At 45.6% G+C, this 19,722-nt stretch overlaps 3 protein-coding genes across 11 annotated transcripts in view; 2 read left to right on the top strand and 1 right to left on the bottom strand.

Moving 5' to 3' along the window:
* Positions 1-1,379: 1,379 nt before the first annotated feature.
* On the top strand, positions 1,380-3,802 carry LOC111846719 (cortexin-2). 2 transcript variants are annotated; one of them, XM_023817201.2, is made up of 3 exons: positions 1,382-1,402; positions 1,599-1,683; positions 2,295-3,802. In XM_023817201.2, exon 3 carries the CDS (start codon positions 2,345-2,347, stop codon positions 2,588-2,590), a length of 246 nt encoding a protein of 81 aa, XP_023672969.1. In that variant the 5' UTR covers positions 1,382-1,402; positions 1,599-1,683; positions 2,295-2,344; the 3' UTR covers positions 2,591-3,802. The 2 variants fall into 2 exon arrangements, with proteins under 2 accessions (XP_023672968.1, XP_023672969.1); XM_023817200.2 differs by having other exon boundaries at positions 1,380-1,683.
* A 2,832-nt stretch (positions 3,803-6,634) lies between these two features.
* On the top strand, positions 6,635-10,289 carry LOC111846714 (deoxyuridine 5'-triphosphate nucleotidohydrolase). 3 transcript variants are annotated; one of them, XM_023817195.2, is made up of 7 exons: positions 6,635-6,858; positions 8,186-8,363; positions 8,489-8,580; positions 8,664-8,708; positions 8,797-8,871; positions 9,925-9,995; positions 10,089-10,289. In XM_023817195.2, exons 2-7 carry the CDS (start codon positions 8,191-8,193, stop codon positions 10,143-10,145), a joined length of 513 nt encoding a protein of 170 aa, XP_023672963.1. In that variant the 5' UTR covers positions 6,635-6,858; positions 8,186-8,190; the 3' UTR covers positions 10,146-10,289. The 3 variants fall into 3 exon arrangements, with proteins under 3 accessions (XP_023672963.1, XP_023672960.2, XP_023672961.1); XM_023817192.2 differs by having other exon boundaries at positions 6,744-6,841; XM_023817193.2 differs by having other exon boundaries at positions 6,839-6,959.
* A 1,740-nt stretch (positions 10,290-12,029) lies between these two features.
* Positions 12,030-19,722, bottom strand: part of LOC111846701 (fibrillin-1-like) — a 55,567-nt gene continuing 47,874 nt past the window's right edge. For 5 of the 6 annotated variants that reach the window (XM_023817155.2, XM_072698300.1, XM_072698301.1 and 2 more), the window contains 10 exons: positions 19,333-19,458; positions 18,655-18,861; positions 18,447-18,572; positions 18,123-18,245; positions 17,361-17,477; positions 16,688-16,816; positions 15,560-15,679; positions 14,807-15,038; positions 14,133-14,316; positions 12,030-13,515 (listed from right to left, as the gene is read on the bottom strand). In XM_023817155.2, the coding sequence (XP_023672923.2) occupies positions 13,138-13,515; positions 14,133-14,316; positions 14,807-15,038; positions 15,560-15,679; positions 16,688-16,816; positions 17,361-17,477; positions 18,123-18,245; positions 18,447-18,572; positions 18,655-18,861; positions 19,333-19,458 (1,742 nt within the window). In that variant the 3' untranslated portion in view covers positions 12,030-13,137. The remainder of the gene's footprint in view (positions 13,516-14,132; positions 14,317-14,806; positions 15,039-15,559; positions 15,680-16,687; positions 16,817-17,360; positions 17,478-18,122; positions 18,246-18,446; positions 18,573-18,654; positions 18,862-19,332; positions 19,459-19,722) is intronic. The other variant, XM_023817161.2, reaches the window with a different exon arrangement.

Below are 19,722 nucleotides of genomic sequence, written 5' to 3'. Positions count from 1 at the left end.
TGGGCTTGGGGAGAAGAGACGTCACACGAGCATAAGGAATGTGATGCAGCAGCCATCTTTTAAAGAGATGTTGTATGTGTGTATGTATGTGCATTAGGTGTATATTACATTCTGCCGACCAGACATGGGGACCCATTCTTTTATTTTAAGTCTGCAATTATTGTTTTATTAAAAATAATGAATTGCACTGATTTTAATGATGTATTTCTTCAGTAGTACAAATGTCCCTCTATATCAGTCATAGCTAGAAGACCCTGGTGGTAACCTTAAGGTTTTTTTTTTTATTATTTCCTTGTAATTTGTGCAAAGCAAGCTCTGTTTAGGTTATGTCAGCCTTTGCACAACAGGCACTGTTTATTAATGACAGAGGCTGTGGTAGCAACAGACACTGCCAGCATGCCTCAGCTGGGGACTCTCAGACAAGAATTACCAAATTACTCCGCAGGTAACCAAAGTGTTTATAACCAGCTGACAAATTGGCTGTAACATTTATTAGGGCTTTGGTGTGAAATCAAAATAATTTTCTACCTTTTATTTCGTTAGACAAACTGTGCAGCAGACATACAATTTCACAAATTGCTCCTCGACCATCTGCAGATGCGGTCCATGAAAATGACACGCTGTCAGAAAGCTTTTAGGAAATATCACAGCCTGTTCAGCGCCATGTCTAATACTTTCACAAATAACTGACAGTGTCCTGCTACACCAAGAGGAGGACACTGCAGTAGCCCAGCGTCTCCCGTGAGGGCGCTGGTTCATTTGCTAATACGCCAGTGAAGAGATAATTCAATTTCCAAAGACAACCTGTTTTAATTGAAAGGAAGATTAAACACAGAATTAAATTTATATTATCTAAAGGGCTCAGACACGCTCGGCTGCCTGCCAACGCTAATTGCTAGACAACAAGACATGAGTGTGTCTTTTGGCAAGGAGTGGAATTCCTTTGACATTTCAGGGCGTCATCCTGTAAACAGCCAATGTTGACGGGGGCAGGAGGGACCTCGTCCAGCCACTCTGTTGCTGTTGCAGCACGCTTGACAGAGACACAGGCTCAGGCTGAGGGCTGAGGGCTGAGATGCACTCAAGCCTTCTGCGGAGGGGACGGGCGGCCAGCAGGAGCGAGCCCGAGACTCTCTAAGCCCCCGACATGAGCGGATCTGCGAGGACAATGCGAAAGCTGCTCCCGCCAACCTCTCAGCATCCTCCCACCAACATGCACCCTTTTAAAATGGCAGAAGCTTAGCCTTTGACAGCTAGGGTGGCTCTCAGTTTGTGAAGGGGGGGGGGGGGGCATGATACTCTTCTGCTGCTGATACATAAGCTCAAGGGGGGGGTCGGGGGTGAGGTGGGGGGTTTCTCTGCTCTGTTGCCACCAGAGGGACACAAGGAGTGCCAGCAACAGGTCAGAGGAGAGGAGAGTGGGATAAGCCAAGCTGCAGTAGCAGCTGCAGTCAGCCCCCAGCTCGCCTCCTGGGCTCGCTCACGCCGGCACGGCCAGAGACCTGCTCACCCAGACTCTTCCTCATCGCTGTGCTGAGATCTCTGCCGGGAAGATGAACACGTCCTCTTCGCTCTAATCATGTGGTTTCCGTCCATAGGTGGGGTCGCCAAGCTTGCTCTCACGCCCGCATCACAATTCTGCCACTGAAGATGAACTATCCAGAGCTGCGAGGAAAGCAACAGGTCAGAGTCGCTCATTTTATTCTTTGTGCCGAAGCCGATCGTTGCCGTTTTGCCTGGCAGTCGAGCGTGACTGTGATGTGTAGTAAAGTGGAATGGCAAGCTAATGACTCCAAGTTATGTGTGTGTGTGTGTGTGTGTGCGTGCGTGTGTGTGTTGAGCTTAAGGCTTACTGCAAGTGTCTTGCAAATACAAAACCTGTGCAGCTGTTGTTCTTACACTTGAGGTGCTGGGTGTATCGTACCAATGCAGCCATGTCAAGAACACACCTACATTTCTGTTTTACAAATGTGCGTTTCAGCGACTGGAGAAAAACATGCTTTATTCCATAAACTATAAATGTGTCCAGTGACATGCAGATAAAAGGCCATCTGCAGTTGGAATGTATTTACTGGGGAAAAAATGGCAGCATTTCTGTTTCTGCTCTTGTTATTGGTAATAGATGGAAGCGGTCTATCTACCCGTCTTCCAACCTGCTACACTGGAAAGGGTTGTGGGGGACCGAAGGCACGTCTACATTCAAATTTCTTGATGCCAATGAATCTGGAGTATCGAGCAAATTATTCCATGCCTAAAGTGGGTGTGAACTGCATTTCTGTTTTTTATTTTTTCAGACGTTATCTGATGTCCAGCACCCCCAGGACTGTAGTGAGGACACCTCACCATGTGTAACATTCACTTCAACCACTCCCTCGCCCCAATGAGTGGCAGTGACATCATGGGATACTCTCTGACTCTGGAACAGAAGACGGCCTTTGCGTTTGTGGGCATGTTGCTGGTGTTCCTGGGGCTGCTTATAGTCAGGTGCTTCCGAATCCTCCTGGATCCCTACAGCAGCATGCCCTCCTCTACATGGGCAGACGGCGTGGAGGGCTTGGAGAAGGGCACCTTTGAGTATGCTCTAGCCTAAATCACGCAAGGCCAGCAATGGACAGAGGGCATCTCTCTTCCAATGAGTCTGAAGCGACAGGAGACTATATGACCGCCCCGTGTGCCGTAAGCTTGCGGCTGCGTCACTGCCCCTTTGTGGTCGATGACTGTTTGTTGTCGTAAAATTTACCAGGGTTGTTTGGCTGTAAATTACAGAAGACTGCGGTGTGTGTACTGAGGGAGATGTCTAAGACTCAGAGAAAGTGGGAAATTTATTAACAAAACATGAAAAAAGACATAAACTGTGACACCTGAGAACTGGATTAAGCTTACCCTGTACACAAGCAAACAGGCAACATACTCAAGTACACCGTGTGGATCTCGTCATTCTGGATGTCTCGTAAAAGAGCTAAGCTCTACTCCTGTTTGAGTATAATAACTACATGTCCTGCATAAGGATGAAATCTTTAGCATAGTGAATTCAGGTCACTTGATTGATGTATTAACTTCCACTGATACAGTAACTGTGTGGGTAGGTCCAGCTTATATCTTTTTCCAGTGATGTTGGCGACAGCTGCACGCAGTGACCATGCAGCACTGTAACTTAGCACTGGTAACAGCTCATAATGTTCATCCACTGTGTTTAAGGTGTTTGTGACCATGTGACGTTTAAGAAATTCTTTGCTGTATAGCTGTGGCAAAATGACAGTATTTCATCCTGTTGCCCATTGCCTGTTGCCCATTGGATGGCACGGAAATGTCGCTAGTTTGCCACGGATTCCTGGATACATCCTGAATAATCATAGTAGGAGGTTGTCTTCCAGCCCTCCGGTACAGCCCGATGTTCTCCCTGTAGATGGTGTGAGAATGGCAAAGAACACCCGTCACGGTCACCCCAGTAAAGTGACAGGAACCCAGTACGATGGGTCCAGGAAAATGCTGAGTCTGTCAATCAGTGGGCTTATCCAGTTTCTTTCCAGGGATAAAACGGGCCATGGCTGCTCTTTGGAAGAAAGCTTATCCGGTTCAGCCCATGCCAAGTTCTCCTCATGCTGTGGATTTGCCTTACTGTAACCTAGAATGGGTTTATGTGCCTTCATTTTGAACTGTTCCAACTTTCTCCCACCAGGTGGCACCTGCTGTAGATATTATGTCCGTCTCCACGCCAACACTAGCTCTGGGGAAAGTGATAGCTCCCTGCGGTGGCTGTCTCTATGCCCTGTGAAATAAACCATCCTCTTGGTCTAGTGTCTTCTCTTTTACTGTGTTTTGGCTATTAAGGGTCCCTGTCTCACATGAACATCCAGAAATGCAGAAAGGTCTCGGCAGTAAAAATGAAACATACCGTCCTCTGCTCGAAAGCAGCAAGAAGCGACCTGAACCAGCAACATTGCTAGAATTTTAACCAATCGGCTTTCTGCGCCTGTTGCTGCCACAGAGCAGCTCCAGGGAGCTCCTAGTGGTGAGACACTGTATTTCACTCCCAGCACCTGGGTGCATGCAGTGTGGTTGGTGGGCAGACACGCTGATCACAAAGTTAGTGTAAGTTCACAAACTTCTATAATTTTTTCATTCTATATTACAATCACGTTGTGAAACGCTATATAAGAACAATACGATAATAAACTGTTAAATGCATCTTTGCTGCAAATGCAACTAAAGTGAAACACTTAATGAATTAGCACTTATTCACAACTATAAATTGCTCAAACAGGCCTTTCCATGAACAGCTTTACACTGTCAAGCTGACTGATTAAGGAAATTTATTAAGCTAGCATTGGAAGTCATTAAAATGTCCAAAACATATACAGCCACCCAAAAATCAATGAATACCAATGCACACAAGGGTCCTATTCCAATCTACAATTTGGCACCTTACCCCCAAAAGCGTTCTAGGCCTAGAACCATGCTTTGCTGGTGAGAACCATTCCAGAATCAATAGCTGACACTGCCAAACGCCAGCAAGACTTTATTTTGACGAGCCAATATAAAACCGAATGCAGCTTAAGTCAGGGCAATGAGATCAGAAGCAGGACTGCAGCAGTATGATTCACACCAGCCTTTTTACGCAGAAATACACTCTGCTAAAATGAATTCACTACGTCAGGTTCGGTTGGGTTCGAGTCTATAAATGTCGCCAGGCCGTCTGGACCAAGTTATGCTATGCTAATGAAGACCTTTTTGTTCCCCTCCTGAGCACCAAGCAGCAGAGTGAGATGTGCACCTGCTCACAATAAAAATACCCCCCATGAGAATGACGGGCTGTGTGTATCAGATGCTGGCGTCAAGAGCGCATCCAGCTCCCTTCTGTAATGTTACCTGACAGGCGACAGCATAAAAGTGTGCATCTGTTCTGGTTTAACTGGTATGATCTTCAGTATGACAGGTTTCACCCAGAAGCACCATTTGTATTTATAAAATGACTCTATACCTGCCATTTGCATGAGTACAGAAATTCCTTTTCCACACCCTGTCATACTCTCCTTTGAAACACACACACACACACATATATATATATATATAGATAGATATAGATATATATATAGATATATATAGATAGATAGATAGATAGTCAGGAATGAACTTTGGCATCAGAATGCAAGGTCAGCCATTTACTAGGCACCCGGCAGCATTTTTCAGGGGATTAAAGGTCTCACGGTACTCTGACTATTCTACCAACCAGGGACCTTCTGTTTAACTTGCTGATCCAAACACAGCCCAACCCCAAAGTGAACAGAAACAAAAACAGTCCTTACTATAATACTGCTATCGAATACTCCTTCTGGATAACAAGGAATATATGCAGCAACAGAAAAAAGCTGCATGGACATGTACATGTTTAAGGGCATGTGTGATGTAATGATGCGTGATGTAAGCTCTCATGTAAGATGCATATTATACTGCATTTCATTGTTGATTTTTGCATGCTCAGATTGTTATAAGGGGACCAAACGTTTCTGCATGGTGAGCAGTCTCATGCTATTTCAGTTTATGGAAAATAATAGAGTTTTTGCTGTAGATGTCAAACCCAAAGGAGAGAGCTGTCCAGTTCCATCATTTCATGTCTCTCTCACTCCTGCCAGATATTAAATCAGAGATTCTGCCCTCAGTTCTTAGACTAAAAAAAGCATCCAAAATAAAAGAAACACACAATCAGATTTTCAGAGACAAAATGTTACAAAACTGACCAGACAGTCTCCTGTCTGCCCTAATATAATCGAATAAATTGTTCTGTAGAAAAAATGTCCCTCCTATAATTTAATATTAGGGTCTTTGGGAGGCAGCACAGGACCCCTCAGTGTCGCTCTCTATCTCTTTGTACATCACATTGGGCTCTAGGCTTCTTCCACTAGGCCATTTGTCACACTTGCTGCCGCTGCTGCATGGCTGAGAGACTAGCAGCCACCCTGAATGGGAAGAACAGAACCTAAAGCTATATATAGCAAATGTGTTCAGTCCCAGCTAATGCCTCCCTGCCATTCTCTTCCATTACTAAATTCCTTATATGCTGGCATTAAGCTCTTAACAACTTAAGTCATTTATTTTACTTGCTCACCACATTCCCATACCTCCCTCCTTCCATATATCCAGTACCAAGGCTCCCTTGTGAGGCTGAGCATTTGGGGGTGGGGGCATTTGTGAAGGACACAGTAAGCAAACATCACTCTTAATGTGTGGTGTCCCTGTCCTGAAAAAAACAAAAGACACACTGCAGTCAACTTATAAAGCTGCTGCCATTTATTGGCCAGCTACACTTGGTCCTGTTTGTTTCAGGCAGTTAAAGACTCTGCTTACTCATTCTCTTCATTTGCAAAATTAATTCCCTGAACACTTACCAATCGAATAAAACTGATTCTACTTAAAGCACATTCAATTATTCTCTGCACAGGTTGCCCTTAATTGCAAACAGCATAACCTACAGGTGTGTTGGGAAAGAAAGAGGCAAATAAATGTTTTAATGCAGACAGAAATATACACATGGGTGGTATCCAGGGTCAATAATATGTGCATAAATCTCCATAAATTTCATATTAAGTTCATTTTAATGGACGTCACGATCGAATATGCTAAAATCGGTGCAAAACTCAGCAAGATGAAGGAAAAAGACAATTGGAAACGGGAGAACATTGAAATTACCGTCCTGGATTCAAAATGCTTTGTAGTTTAACTTCTGAATGTGTTTTATTTGGCAGCGCAGAGCCGCGTACAGGAGGCGCTCCTGCAGTCCGCAGCTGTCGGATCCGCGTGCCGCCTCCGCACGGAGCAGCGCTTTGCAAACCTCCGCCGATGGGTACGTCCGATAAGCACGTAAGAAAGAAAAGTAACGCGGGACAATCAATAGATTAATTAATACCACGTCTCTGGGGCGCAAAAGACAATGTTCAGCGCAAATACAAAAGTATTTAAACGTAGGTATAAGGCTCTAGCGGACTTGCTTGATATGCGCATTGCCGTATTTCTGTACATAGGCACCCAGAATATATATGTGTGCTTACCAAAGCCATCTATTTTTAGTGATGTAGGGTTAATGGTCTATGTCGCAAATTGTTTAAATCTGAATATTTTTTACTCCTTTTTGCTAGAGTGAGAGTTTGAACGGAAGATATGGTTAATTTAAAGGACGGTTCTAATGGTCTTGCTTAAATATATCGTATACATGCACGTATACATTACATATACATTGTATATATCTGTTCGACATCCTCTCTAGGTCTAGGTTCGACATCCTCTAAGTTGATCGACGAAGATTAACAAATTACGTATTAATGTTATATTTAATATTATTCCCATATATATTCATAGTTAGAATGAAGAAATAATTAATTATATTGCTCCCTGGTTGTCCGAGATGAGGGCAGGCGAAATCTAACCGTAAAAATGCCGTGAGGCATGCTAAATAAACCACATTTCTGTTCGGTAAGCATACTAGCCTCCTCGGCACCTGAAACACTGTGTCCGACTGCACCTCGCCATTGCCACCATCAGAACTACATAACGATAGATTGATAAATAAATAAAGCTGCACTTCGGAAATAATAGGAGCCAGATCAGCCTTGCACTATTATTTTGTACGGATACTTTAATAGAAAATGTGTTTTAATTAAGTAATATCTGATTATAATTGAATAATTTCAAGATGGCGCCGTGGATGGACATTGACTTTGTTTTTGTACTGTACTTTGTATTGTATTTTATTGTATTGTATTGTACCGGAGAGACACCAACTGCCAGAAACAAATACCTTCGTACATTGTTCGCCAGTAAACCTGATTCTGATTCTAACGCGCGACTTCCGAGTCTCGCGAGAAGCTGCTTATTTACAATGTTATTATAAACTAGTATTATAAAACTCTGCAGCGATTACTGGATATTTGTACATATATTACGTTTCGGGGTATAATTTAATGAAGGAAAAAAATAAAAACTGATGATAGTGATTATTTCCCCCCGTAACCGTTTTGTAATAAGAGAAGCGTGGACTTGGCGCGAGTATTTAAACATCAGTGCCGGTAGTTTGTTTCATTTAGCGCGGGTACAGAGGGGGCAAGCAGCAAGGGCTTCAGGGTTTCAGCAGCGAACCTGCATTTTAAAAATAATTTTGTGTGATTTTTTTTATTGTTTAAATAAATTTTAGCAAATATGCCCTGCTCTGAAGTCACAACGCTGGAAAATGAATCGACTTCCCCGGCGAAGCGCGGCAGGACGGAGGATGCAACCGGAGGGAGATTCGTGCTGAAATTCGCCCGATTGTCAGAAAACGCCACAATCCCTACGAGAGGCTCCACCAAAGCTGCCGGTTACGACCTTTACAGGTTAGACATGCACTTTATCACAATGGTAGTGGTTAAACAGCTTGCTGCAAACCTGCATGACTGCGTTGTCAGAGCCCGTCGATACATAGCATCACGCATGTGGATACTGGCTTGTGTCTGAATAGCGCCTACGAATATACCCTGGCGCCTATGGACAAAGCGTTGGTGAAGACGGACATCCAGATCGCCGTCCCCCCGGGCTGTTACGGCAGGGTCGGTGAGTGCGGGTCGGCTGCCGCAATCGCTGTATCCGCTGCATCCCCGCGTGGTTCCTCACCGCTTTGTGATTTATCTGTGTAGCTCCGCGGTCTGGATTGGCGGCGAAAAACTTCATAGATGTCGGAGGTAAGCTGTTCTTTAAGATGTATTTTTAGCGATTTTGAATGAAGCTTACAGGCATTCAAAGCTTACATCTGTGCATTTCCACCCGAAGCCGGCGTGGTGGACGAGGACTACAGAGGAAATGTCGGCATCGTGCTCTTCAACTTCGGGAAGGAGGCCTTTCAAGGTAAGGGCTCGATCGAACTTGCAGCTTTACCCCTGAAGCCGCTATTTAAGAAACCAGTCTGAGATATGAGCTTAGTGACATGGTTCGTTATCCTGCTGGAAGTAGCCATTAAGCGGGGCGCACTGTGGTCAGAAAGGTGGACAGGGTCAGCAGCGATACTGACTGTGGCAAGTATACGATGCTCAGTTGGTACTGTTAGACCCCCCCACCAGCAGCCTGAATTGTTGATACAAAGCAAGACGGATCCATGCTTTCATGTTGATTATGCCAAGTTTTAACCCTACCATCTGAATGTCGCAGCTGAAATCGAAACTCATCTGACCGGGCAAAGTGTTCCAGTTTTCCCTTGTCCAGTTTTGTTGAGCCTGTGCCCACTGTAGCCTCAGTTTCCCGTCCTTAGCTGACAGGAGTGGCACCCGGTGTGGTCTGCTGCTACTGTAGCCCATCTGCTTCAAGGTTTAGTATGTTATGTGTTCAGAGATGCTCTTCTGCATACCTTGGTTGTAACATAACTTTATTGATCCCACACTGGGGGAACTTACTTGTTGCAACAGCCTAAAGACAAACCAAAGGATACTACCAATAGATTAAGAAAATGAAGAGGAAAAAAACTATTTTGGACAGATTGTTGCATAGATGTGGTTGTTTTACTGCTGCCTTTCAATCAGCTTAAACCAGTCTGGCCATTCTTCTCTGACCTCTGCCATCAGTAAGGTGTTTTTGCCCAGACTGCCGCTCACTGAATCTTTTTTTTTTTTTTTTTTGGCCCATTGTCTGTAAACCCTAAAGATGGTCATGCCTGAAAACCCCAGTAGATGAGCAGATTCTGAAATACTCATACCAACCTGTCTGGCACCAAAAACCATGCCACAATCAGTCAGTTAAATCACCTTCCTTCCCCATTCTTGTGTTTGTTGTGAATATTAACTCCTGACCTGTAACTTGTGCTGCTGACATATATGATTGGCTGATTAGGTATTTGCGCCAATGAGGAGTTGAATAGGTGTACCTAAAAGTGGCCAGTGAATGTATATCCTATTAATGTCATTGCAGTGAAGAAAGGGGACCGCGTGGCGCAGCTGATCTGTGAGAGAATCTGCTACCCAGAGCTGGAGGAACATGAGGTAGGAGCGATGCTCAGATCAGGCCTTTTAATTCCTGCAGTAATGCAGATGATTTGACCTCTGTGTTGACGACGACTCCACTCTCTCCTGCAGAGCCTAGACGAAACTGCGAGGGGGGCTGGTGGCTTTGGATCGACGGGTAGAAACTGAAACGGTGTCTCTCTTTACCTACTGCAAATACTTGAATTTTTTAAATGTGTATTCTGGTTCCATGAATTGTTGTTACACCAGATATGTGAAGTTCTTACTTGGTGCTGTTTTCATTCAGAATTGCAATAAAGTTTCAGGAAAACTGAGTGGAACCTTGGGGGATCATTATATGAAATGCATTTATCCACCCTGCTGAAGGATTTTAAGAATAATCATGCATGACGTATATCAATCTCCTGATCATTTAAGGTCATGGCAGCATAGAGTACAAGGATGAGATACTTCTGAAGTCACCACAACTGCAGAATAGGCATAATCATTTTATACCCAATTTCTTTTGTCCCATCTTCATGTAGATATTAAAGGAAGAGGGATATGGTGGTAGAACATAGTAGGTCTGGTCTCCTGGTGGGAGAAGATCATTGAACATTCTGACTGATGCCTCTAAATTCAGTGAAGGCAAGCAGACCATGTTCGAAAGGTTGATACATTTTAAGTTTTAAATATCTTAGAAAGCTAGAGTTAATAGGAAAGTTAGTATAGTTTATAACTGGCGAAAGAAAAACATTTAGAATTGTATATCTTTTTTCCATCGAGAGCTAAGTCAGTAGGGGGGGTATTCCAAGTGTCCAATTACAGGCTTGTAAATTTCCCCTGAATATAACAAGGTATTCGTACTTCACAATAAAAATGTTCTTAATACCAAATGCTAATCTGGAAGACATGACGCACGCTAATAAGTAGCACTGTTCCAAATCCAGTTTGTTTATACCAGTGTAGTATATAAAAATGGGGGTATGAGTAACTAGTAAGCTTTTTAAAGCTTTGCCATAAAACGGATTAGTCATGTCAGGCACAGGAAGGGGAGGGGCTATCCAACCACCCGAACCTTGACTTCAGAGGAGGAAAATGTTGCACCTGAGTCTTGCTGGGATTCCTTCTCTTACCAGTTACAGGCCAGTGCCCAAGAACCAATAATAAGCCCAGAGCAGTTTCTGCAGCTGGGTACATTTGATCCAGTCTGCAGAAATGTCAACTTACCTGCAAATAAAGGTACAGAAATCAGTTTTACGAAACGAGCACTCTGCATTATTTACTGTCCATGCTTAAGATTAGTGATGCACCAATAAGGGAATTTCTGGTTGATACCAATAGCAGATAATATCGGTGTCAGTTTTCGAAATAGATTTTTTGGGAGGTTCTGCTTAAATAAGTTTAAAGGGACACACCACCCAAATGAATACGGAAATAAATTACATTACAAACATACAAAAAGGTATTTATTTTTGGTATTTTCTGGCATACAACAGCAGTCCAGAGCACTATATTTTACAACTGTACGTATCATATATTTATAAGAGAAGGGCTGATCATCAAGTTTGGTAAATGCTGTCATTTTTTGAGTAATATATTTTATTTTGCCCTGTCTGAACTGAATTCTCTTGCATTAAGGTGAACAATCAGATTTGTTGTGTTGAAATGTTTTTAGTAGATCCTCTTCGTGAAATTTTAGCAGAGCAAAGTTTACAAAATGTATTTCCAACATCGTTTTCACTCGTTAAAATAATTCCACGCAGCAAACATTTTTCTAACTGTTTAGTGGCGGGTGTGCAAAGAGATATGGGTCACCATTTTAAAGGGAATTATCAGCGGCAAACAATCAGCTCGTGTTGAATCAATTGGCCGATACTGATGGCTGGCTGATACAATCGGTGCATCTCTACTTAAGATAATTGAACCTGGTATCCCATCCAGGTCATCTGCCTTGAGCCTCCAAGCTTCCCACAACCCTGTAACAGATAAGTGTTAGGAAGATGGATAGATGTTGATTTAGTGTAAGGCAAACAAATTTGTTGCCAACTACAAAAAAAACCACAAAAGACATTTTACTTGGAGTGTTAAAATTTATCCACCAATTTTCCAACACTGGTCAGTGTTACAGATCAGCAACATTTCTAAACTGAAAAACCCAGTCCACCCTAAACCAGTTACACTTCCTTTCATTATTATTATTTTTAATTAAATATTTTATTATATTGGTTGATGTTAATGACATGGACAGAACAGTAAAGCACAGTGAGAGCACAAATGAAAACCAAAAAATGTTTTATTGTAAGTTTATGGAAACTGAACCACTGCATGAGACAGACAGTGTGTGTGTGTGTGTGTGTGAGTGAGAGTGAGAGAGAGAGAAAAATTGACATGAGTGGGAAGATGGATTCCTTGATATGTCCCCTCCAGTGGATGCACTGATTAGACTTGTTATATATAGATTCACAAGAGTCCTCAGAATGAAGTACGGAGTTACACAGGAAGAGTTGGTAATAAAAGCACCTTTAGAAAACCCTACAGTGCAGGGCTTTACCTAGTTTTAAAAGACTTCTTTGATTAGAAAAGTGACATGGTTACAGTATAAACACACTCAATTTACATGTAGTATGGGTATAACAGAACAAAAAGAGCCAACTTTGGTTGCAAAGTAACAATCTTCAGACAGTAGAAAGTTGCAGTTTTTTTTTGGCTATCGCATTTGTTAAATATTACAGTGCATTCATAAATCTATGATGTCATGTTACTAGCACCAGTTACTATAATACAATGCAGATCTAATTCAGTGGAAAAGATGGAAAAGCAAAGTTACAGAAACATCAAATCTCTCGATCCTGAACTAATAAGTCACTGAAGCTCTGCTAAGCAGCACAGGGTCTCGGCGTCAGTGCCGTCCTGCCTGCGATGTGTCTCACAGCGCCTCACACCATTCTACATATCATCGTACAAACCCTTATGCAGGAAAACTACTAGTGAGGCCTGAGACGGTGGTTTCTTCAAGGGACGGCTCTCTTAACGAGCTTCTCCGGCTCCTAGGCCTTGGTTTGCCCTCAGCTCTGTAAACACGGAGTGGTGCTTTCGATTGAACGCGAGACGCCTCATAAGAGATTGTATCCATGATATGTGGAACTGTCTTTGGGAACAATGCGGTTACCTTGTGCTGTTAGTGAAGGACAATCTGTACCCTTATCTTCAGCGCATCACCCAGCTGTCCAGTGAGGTAGTCTCTGTCATGCTTGTCTTCCAGCAGGACCAGCTCCTCTCTGTTGTACAGTGGCATGCTGGTGATGTGTAAATAATATGCTCCAGGAAGCAGCTTCTTCTTGGTTAAGTGAAGGTAGCTAATGCCATCCTTTTGGTTGATCCTGAAGAAGCCGTCCTCGTTGCCGAAGCTGATGGTGTAGCGGACGTGGTCGGTGAGGGTGGACAGGGCAGGGATGAACTCCAGAAGGTGGTCTCTGCTGTTCAGCTCAGTCAGGTTGAAGCGGAAGAGCATAGTGCTGAGTGTGTCCACGCTAGCCAGGCTGGCTGCCTCTTCACTCTGTCAAATCACACACATTTTTATTTCCTTCCAGTGTTTTATTACCTTTAGAATTCAGAATTTAGAATTATCATCTTTAGAATTCAGGGCTAAATAAATGTAAATGTAAGAAAGGTTTTCCTGTCCCTTAATAAGAGGAAAGTATTAAGCCACAAAGCACCGATTCCTGGAATTTATATCTAATATGAATATTTTTACCATTTCCTGCTTATCCGTTGCACATTCATTGTCAGCATGGGCATGGTTGGGGGCGGGGTTAACACACACACACACACACACACACACACACACACACACACACACATTTGTATTCATATCTTTGTGGGGACCATCCATTAATTTCTATGGGGAAAAACTCTAATATCAGCAATGATGCTAATTCCTGATTCTGTTCTGTTAATCTTGTAATATTCACCCCAAATGCACAATGGTGTTTGAGAGCTTTGGTGCTTTCTGGTAAAACCAGATGCCCAGGTCACCAGTGTGGATACCATGGACGCTGGTGGGAAACTCCTTGCTAGCGCTCATGTAGATACTGCATCTACCTTTTTCATGACTGTCAGTATTCATTCACCCTCATTCTCCGCACATGGCTGAGCTGCGGAGCATCGCTGTACCTGCTGGCCCCCCAGGTGCCTGTGGTTGGCCGCGTCGGCGCTCCGGCGTGCCCGCCCCTTCTTGGGGTAGCCGTTGATCTTGCATTCGTAGCAGGCCTCGGGGGAGAGGGAGTTGTCATCGGCGTCTCCCTCCCGGCCTGACGCTGGGCCCCCACCGCTGAAGCCCAGTCCTGATACACAGTGTCTGCACAGGAAGGCGGGGGCCGCCATCAGCAGCTTGTCCCACTGGCGTTATACCGCACATCAGAGATCCGCCGCGGACCCCGCGCCGAGGCCTGACACAGACCTCCCCAGAAATGTAGCAACACATCGCAGCGACGCAGACCGCAAGAACTGCGATTGGTCTGCTTGATGGCATTTGTTTGTTTTTTTTTATGCGAGTGAAGAATGCCTCCATCCTCAGGGTTCCTCTATCAGCCAGCATTAAATAACACACCATAGACATTGTAGCCACAGGTCTACAGAACACTCAGGATGACAGCGCCAGTTATACTTACCTCCATTAAGTTTATTCACACTTTATGAGACTAAATCAGCCTAAAGATGTGTGTCCTTGCAGTACTGAACCCCATAGGGCCCCATAAGCGTGGGGTGAATATTGATTGATGAGCAGATGGTGACTTGTTGGGCCCTGATCTTTTAGCCGAGCTCCATTCTGGTAGACACACACTCACCCCTGTCCCGCTCGGTAGTAGCCCGGGGGGCACGCACACAGGTAGCCCCCATCTGTGTTGGAACAGCCATAATTGCAGGGGTTCTGGGAGCTGGAGCACTCGTTGATGTCCTGGCATCCGCCGTTGGTCTGCTGGTAGTTGAAGCCGGTGGGGCAGAGGCAGCGGAAGCTGCCCAGGGTGTTGTGGCAGGAGGCATCTCCGCACACCTGGCTGTTCTGACACTCGTTCTCATCTGGCCAAGACGGGAGAGTGAGCATCAGTGGGCAGAAGATGCCAGGCAGCCTGACCCACGGTCAAAGAGACATCTGTCTCTATGGCGACGGGACACACGGGAAGAGCCTGACACGCAGCCCTGGGGGGGGGGGGGACTAGGGCTTTTCATCTTTTATTATGGTATGCAGCACCATTCATAAAAGGTGTGACAAAGGCCAGAGGCTGTCTTTCCTTAAGCCCTAGTCCTGGTGCCAAAATGCAGACGTCTGAAGCAGGGCTGCAGAAGCATCAGAGGAGGTGAGGATAAGCAGCAGCAGGGCGATGAAGAGCATCAGACAAGGTCTCTGGTGCTTCTGCTGGACAGCTAACATCAGCAAATCTCATGCATGCCATCAAATTAGAGGAAAAGACACATAGCAGATTATGTGTGTATATATCCAAACCTAAGAGGGCAGTTATAGGGTCTCTGTGGAGGTATTTGTGCCAGTTATCACTTGGCAGTTCTCCGCATTGTACCTCCCACCAGCAGGGGGCACTCACCTATGCACTGATTCCACTGGTAGTGCTGGAGGAATCCCTGGGGACAGCTGCAGCGGTAGCCTCCCACCAGATTTTGGCAGCCATGCTGGCACCGGTGCTCCCCATCACACTCATTCAGGTCTGCGGGGGGGGGGCAGAAGCAGGCAGCAGTATTAGCACAGGACTGCATGGTTGTTATGACTTTAATTACTATAAAATCTTCATAAATAACTATTAAATATTACAGGTAAACCAGGTGCTTAAGATATTTTTTAAATCTAAAGCTAAAATAAATCTAAAAAAAGCTTCTGGCTTAACTTTACTATAAACCTCTTTCAAAGGGTCAGTAACATGGTACCTTCAGCTAAGGGAGTTAAGGACAACACAATAAAACCTGTTTAACAGTTAAAGGAGTGTTACATGTAGGACATACAGCTGGATCTTCTACTGTAATTTACAGTATAAAACACTCGAGTCAGCCTGGTGCCCAAAACAGCTCCTCGTATACCTGACCTGCTGTCAACAATTTTTAGGTTAGCTTTTGTAGTCTTTCCAGTTATTGGGCTGATTTCATAAAGTTTGTTATTAATATTTGCCATATTTTAGCATGTTTATATGAAGGCAGGTTTATATAACTGTGGTGGGCAGGAAACCAGTCCTCTAACAGCAGTATGTCTGCCTGAAGAAGGTGCCCTGAATGTGCTTGGGATTTTAGACCCAGCCTCAGGGCTCACATGACAGCCCACTGAAAGCCAGTCCACTGCCCCCAGTCTCCCGCTACCACAAAGAACACACTTAACGACCAATTACAGGAGAGCCCTTGGGCCTGTTACCTGATCTCTGGCTCAAACAGTGGCGAACTCACATGGCGTTAAGCTCAGATGTAGCTTTCCGTTTAATTCCGAACCAGCACCTTTTCTTTCGTTTACCTGCTTGACGAAGTTCTGCTTTTACAAGGTGTAGGTCAAGTGATTATAACTCAAAAGTTAACGTCATGTTGACGTTTAAGCGGGTCGTTTTTACAGATCGCTGTATAGATTAAACAGCAGATACCATAAATGAATGTGTGACCCTCGTATCACGCGTGACTTAAACGGCACCCCACAAATGGACAGGCGAGCTAGAGCATGCCACCCGAACCAGCCTCACCTTCGCACTTCTGTCCGTTCGGGTCCAGAGAGAAGCCGCGTTGGCACTCGCAGTTGAAGCTGCCCGGGCTGTTCTGACACACGCCGTGGGAACCACACAGACCTGGGTCTGTGGCACACTCGTTGTTGTCTGCATAGGCATGGTTGGGGGTGGGATTAACACACACACACACACGTCGGGTATACCTATCCTTATGGGGCCCGCTCATTCACGTCTATGGGAGAAATTCTAACGCTAACTATGACAACCTTAATCCCCACCCTGCCCTAACCATAACTGTTAGTAACCAAACAAAATACAAGACTTTAGGTCATATGTAGCTTTTTGATTGTGGTCACAGTTTTTTGTAAAATTGAAAAAATAAAAAAATGTCTCCACTAGCTCAAATAACAGTTTATCATCATATTATGGGGACCAAATACACACACAGACACAGACACATGCTCTAGATTTGAGATCCTAATTTTCCCATAATTCCACCACAAAAAAGCTCCGCCCATCTGGAAAATCCAGAACCACAAGTGACTTGGGCTGCTTGGTAATATTTACCGTGTTTCCCAGTTTAAGGCTGAGCCCGTGTACTGGGCAGGTCACCACAGAACACAACAGGTCCCCAGTCAAGTGACCATGATGTTAAATCATGCTGACTGTTAAACATCAGCGAGAAGCTCACCGATGCAGGCGGTGTGGTGCTGGGTGAAGCCGGAGGGGCACTTGCAGGTGAAGCCCCCGATGGTGTTGACACAGAGAAACTGGCAGTTGTGCTGCTTTGTGGAACATTCATCCAGGTCTGGGGGGTGGGGTAGACAGGAGAGCCATTGGAGCAGCCCCAAGGCTGAGGCTTTCCATAAGCCCTGGTGTTACCCCTCCCACACACATAAAAAATAAAAACTGGAGAGAAACTAGAGTGTAGGGGGACAAGTAAGGCAATCAGAGGCCTATTGTCCAAAGCCACACCCCACAGAAATCCCCATGGGCCACTCAGCCCAGGCGAGTGTGACCAAAAAGCCACAGGCAGAAAGCGGCAGAGTTATCAACAGGAAGCTCTGGGATGTGTGTGCGTGAATGATGCTGCCACACGTACACTCTCAGTACCCAGAATGCCCGGCCCCTGAGTGTACATCGGCCGGTCCAAACTGGGGGATAAGCGACCTGTGTGGATTTCAGCTAAAAGTGGGAGAAGCTGTCTTGAGGAAAGGCAAAGTTTCCAGCCATGCACTTCTAACCATTTGCGTGTAAATGTTCATGTCCGAAAGCTAACGTACTCAAACCGAACTCCCAGAAGAGTGCGCGCATGAGTGCGTTTCCCGAAAGCATAGTTGCTAACTATGCTAGCAACTTTGTTAGCAATTTACATAGTTGGAACCAGGCAACCGAATGGCAGCTTTTGGGAAAGGTACCCCAGGCTGGCTCCCGCCAGGCCCCCCAGCCCTACCTCTGCAGCTCCTGCTGTCCTCCTGTAGGAGGTACCCCCTGGGACAGGAGCACAGGTAGCCGCCCTCAGTGTTCTTACACAGGAAGTTGCAGGGCTTCGGTGCCTGAGAGCACTCATCCACGTCTGCAAGAACGACAGAGGAGCTGGTATCAGGTCATATGCACCAAGACACCGGAGCGTGATGGAACCCGCACGAGTACCGGCACACTCCACAATGGATCGGGAGCAGTCCATTACATGCTATATGATAGTTGTTTCTCCGGGCCGTAACACGCTATCATGAAGGAAGGGTAACTAGGCGTAATGGTGCCACGAAGAGCTTACCCACGCAAGAGGTGCCAGTGAGGTCGGCAGTGTATCCCGGTTTGCATACACAGCTGTAGGAGCCCAGGGAGTTGATACACTGTCCATTACGGCACAGGTTCCCGATGACGCGGCACTCGTCGATATCTGGGCAGGGCAGGGAGCAGTCAATGACAAGGGGCCCTCATATCTCAGCGAGCCGAGTGCCCGGGTGTTTCCGCGCCGTCACCTTTTCCGTCTGTGGTGTAGCCGGGCCCCTGCGGGCACATGCGCTTGTACTGGGTGGTGCCAGGCAGGGGGCACAGGTCACAGCTGGGGCCCCAGCCCCGGCCCCCGGTGCAGCAGCACTCCGACTTGGTGACTTGGGCACGGTTGGTGGAGGTCATCTGGCAGAGCGTCTGCAGAGCTTCTGTGAAACAGAAGCCCTCCCTGTTGTCTGGGGGGGGGCAGGAAACATGGCAGTTAATGAACAACATGCTACCCATAATGCTGTTTGTGCCACATGCCCCACCCCCTGATTTCCAGAGACAATGGATGTGTACATCCCAGAAATAGTAACCATAGTAACCTGTCATGCAGAAGGTTTCCATGACAACACTGCCAGCTCAGAGCCCGATAAATCTGGCTGTAGTCAGGCCCTTAACTGCTGGAGGGCTATGCACTGTATATCAACCTGACCTACATGGGTGGAAGTATGGGCGATTTTCCATGACTGAAAAATGGCTAAAGACCCCAGATTTGGGATCCAAATGCAGAGAGCATGTTGCAAGCCTAACCTTAACCAAACACACAACAAAAAACTTAACAAAAACACAGATAGTAGTTCAGTTACTGATAGACAGAAACACATGCATTCTACGTGCTTCTCATTGGACAGCAGGGGGCGCCAGTGCAGAGCGGCACTCACCGATGCACTCTGTGTGACTGGGGTTGGGGACAAAGCCCTGGTCGCACCTGCAGCGGTAGCTGCCCATGGTGTTCTCACAGCGGCCATTCACGCAGATGCCTGGTCTGGCTGAGCACTCGTTCATATCTGGCAGAAAAGAACGAGTGAAACCAAGCAAAAAGAACACAGGCCGCCATCACTGGATGGTGGGCCAGACATTGTGGCGTGACGAAGGCTGGCAATGCCCCTCACTCTGGGGGAGCTTGGTGTCAGGGCACGCCTCGCACAGGGCAGAGTGCCTCGCTCGTCACCCAGCCAAGGGGAGAGGCTAGGAAGTATTTCAGGTTTCATCAAACCATTACTTTGACAGAGTAACAGCAATAAGATGCCATTAAGACACCTCTCATTTTC

Source organism: Paramormyrops kingsleyae, chromosome 13 (genome assembly GCF_048594095.1).
Source record: "Paramormyrops kingsleyae isolate MSU_618 chromosome 13, PKINGS_0.4, whole genome shotgun sequence".
Classification (NCBI taxonomy): domain Eukaryota; kingdom Metazoa; phylum Chordata; class Actinopteri; order Osteoglossiformes; family Mormyridae; genus Paramormyrops; species Paramormyrops kingsleyae.
Note: the sequence above shows the minus strand (reverse complement) of the source record. Positions and strands in the feature narration are given on the sequence as shown.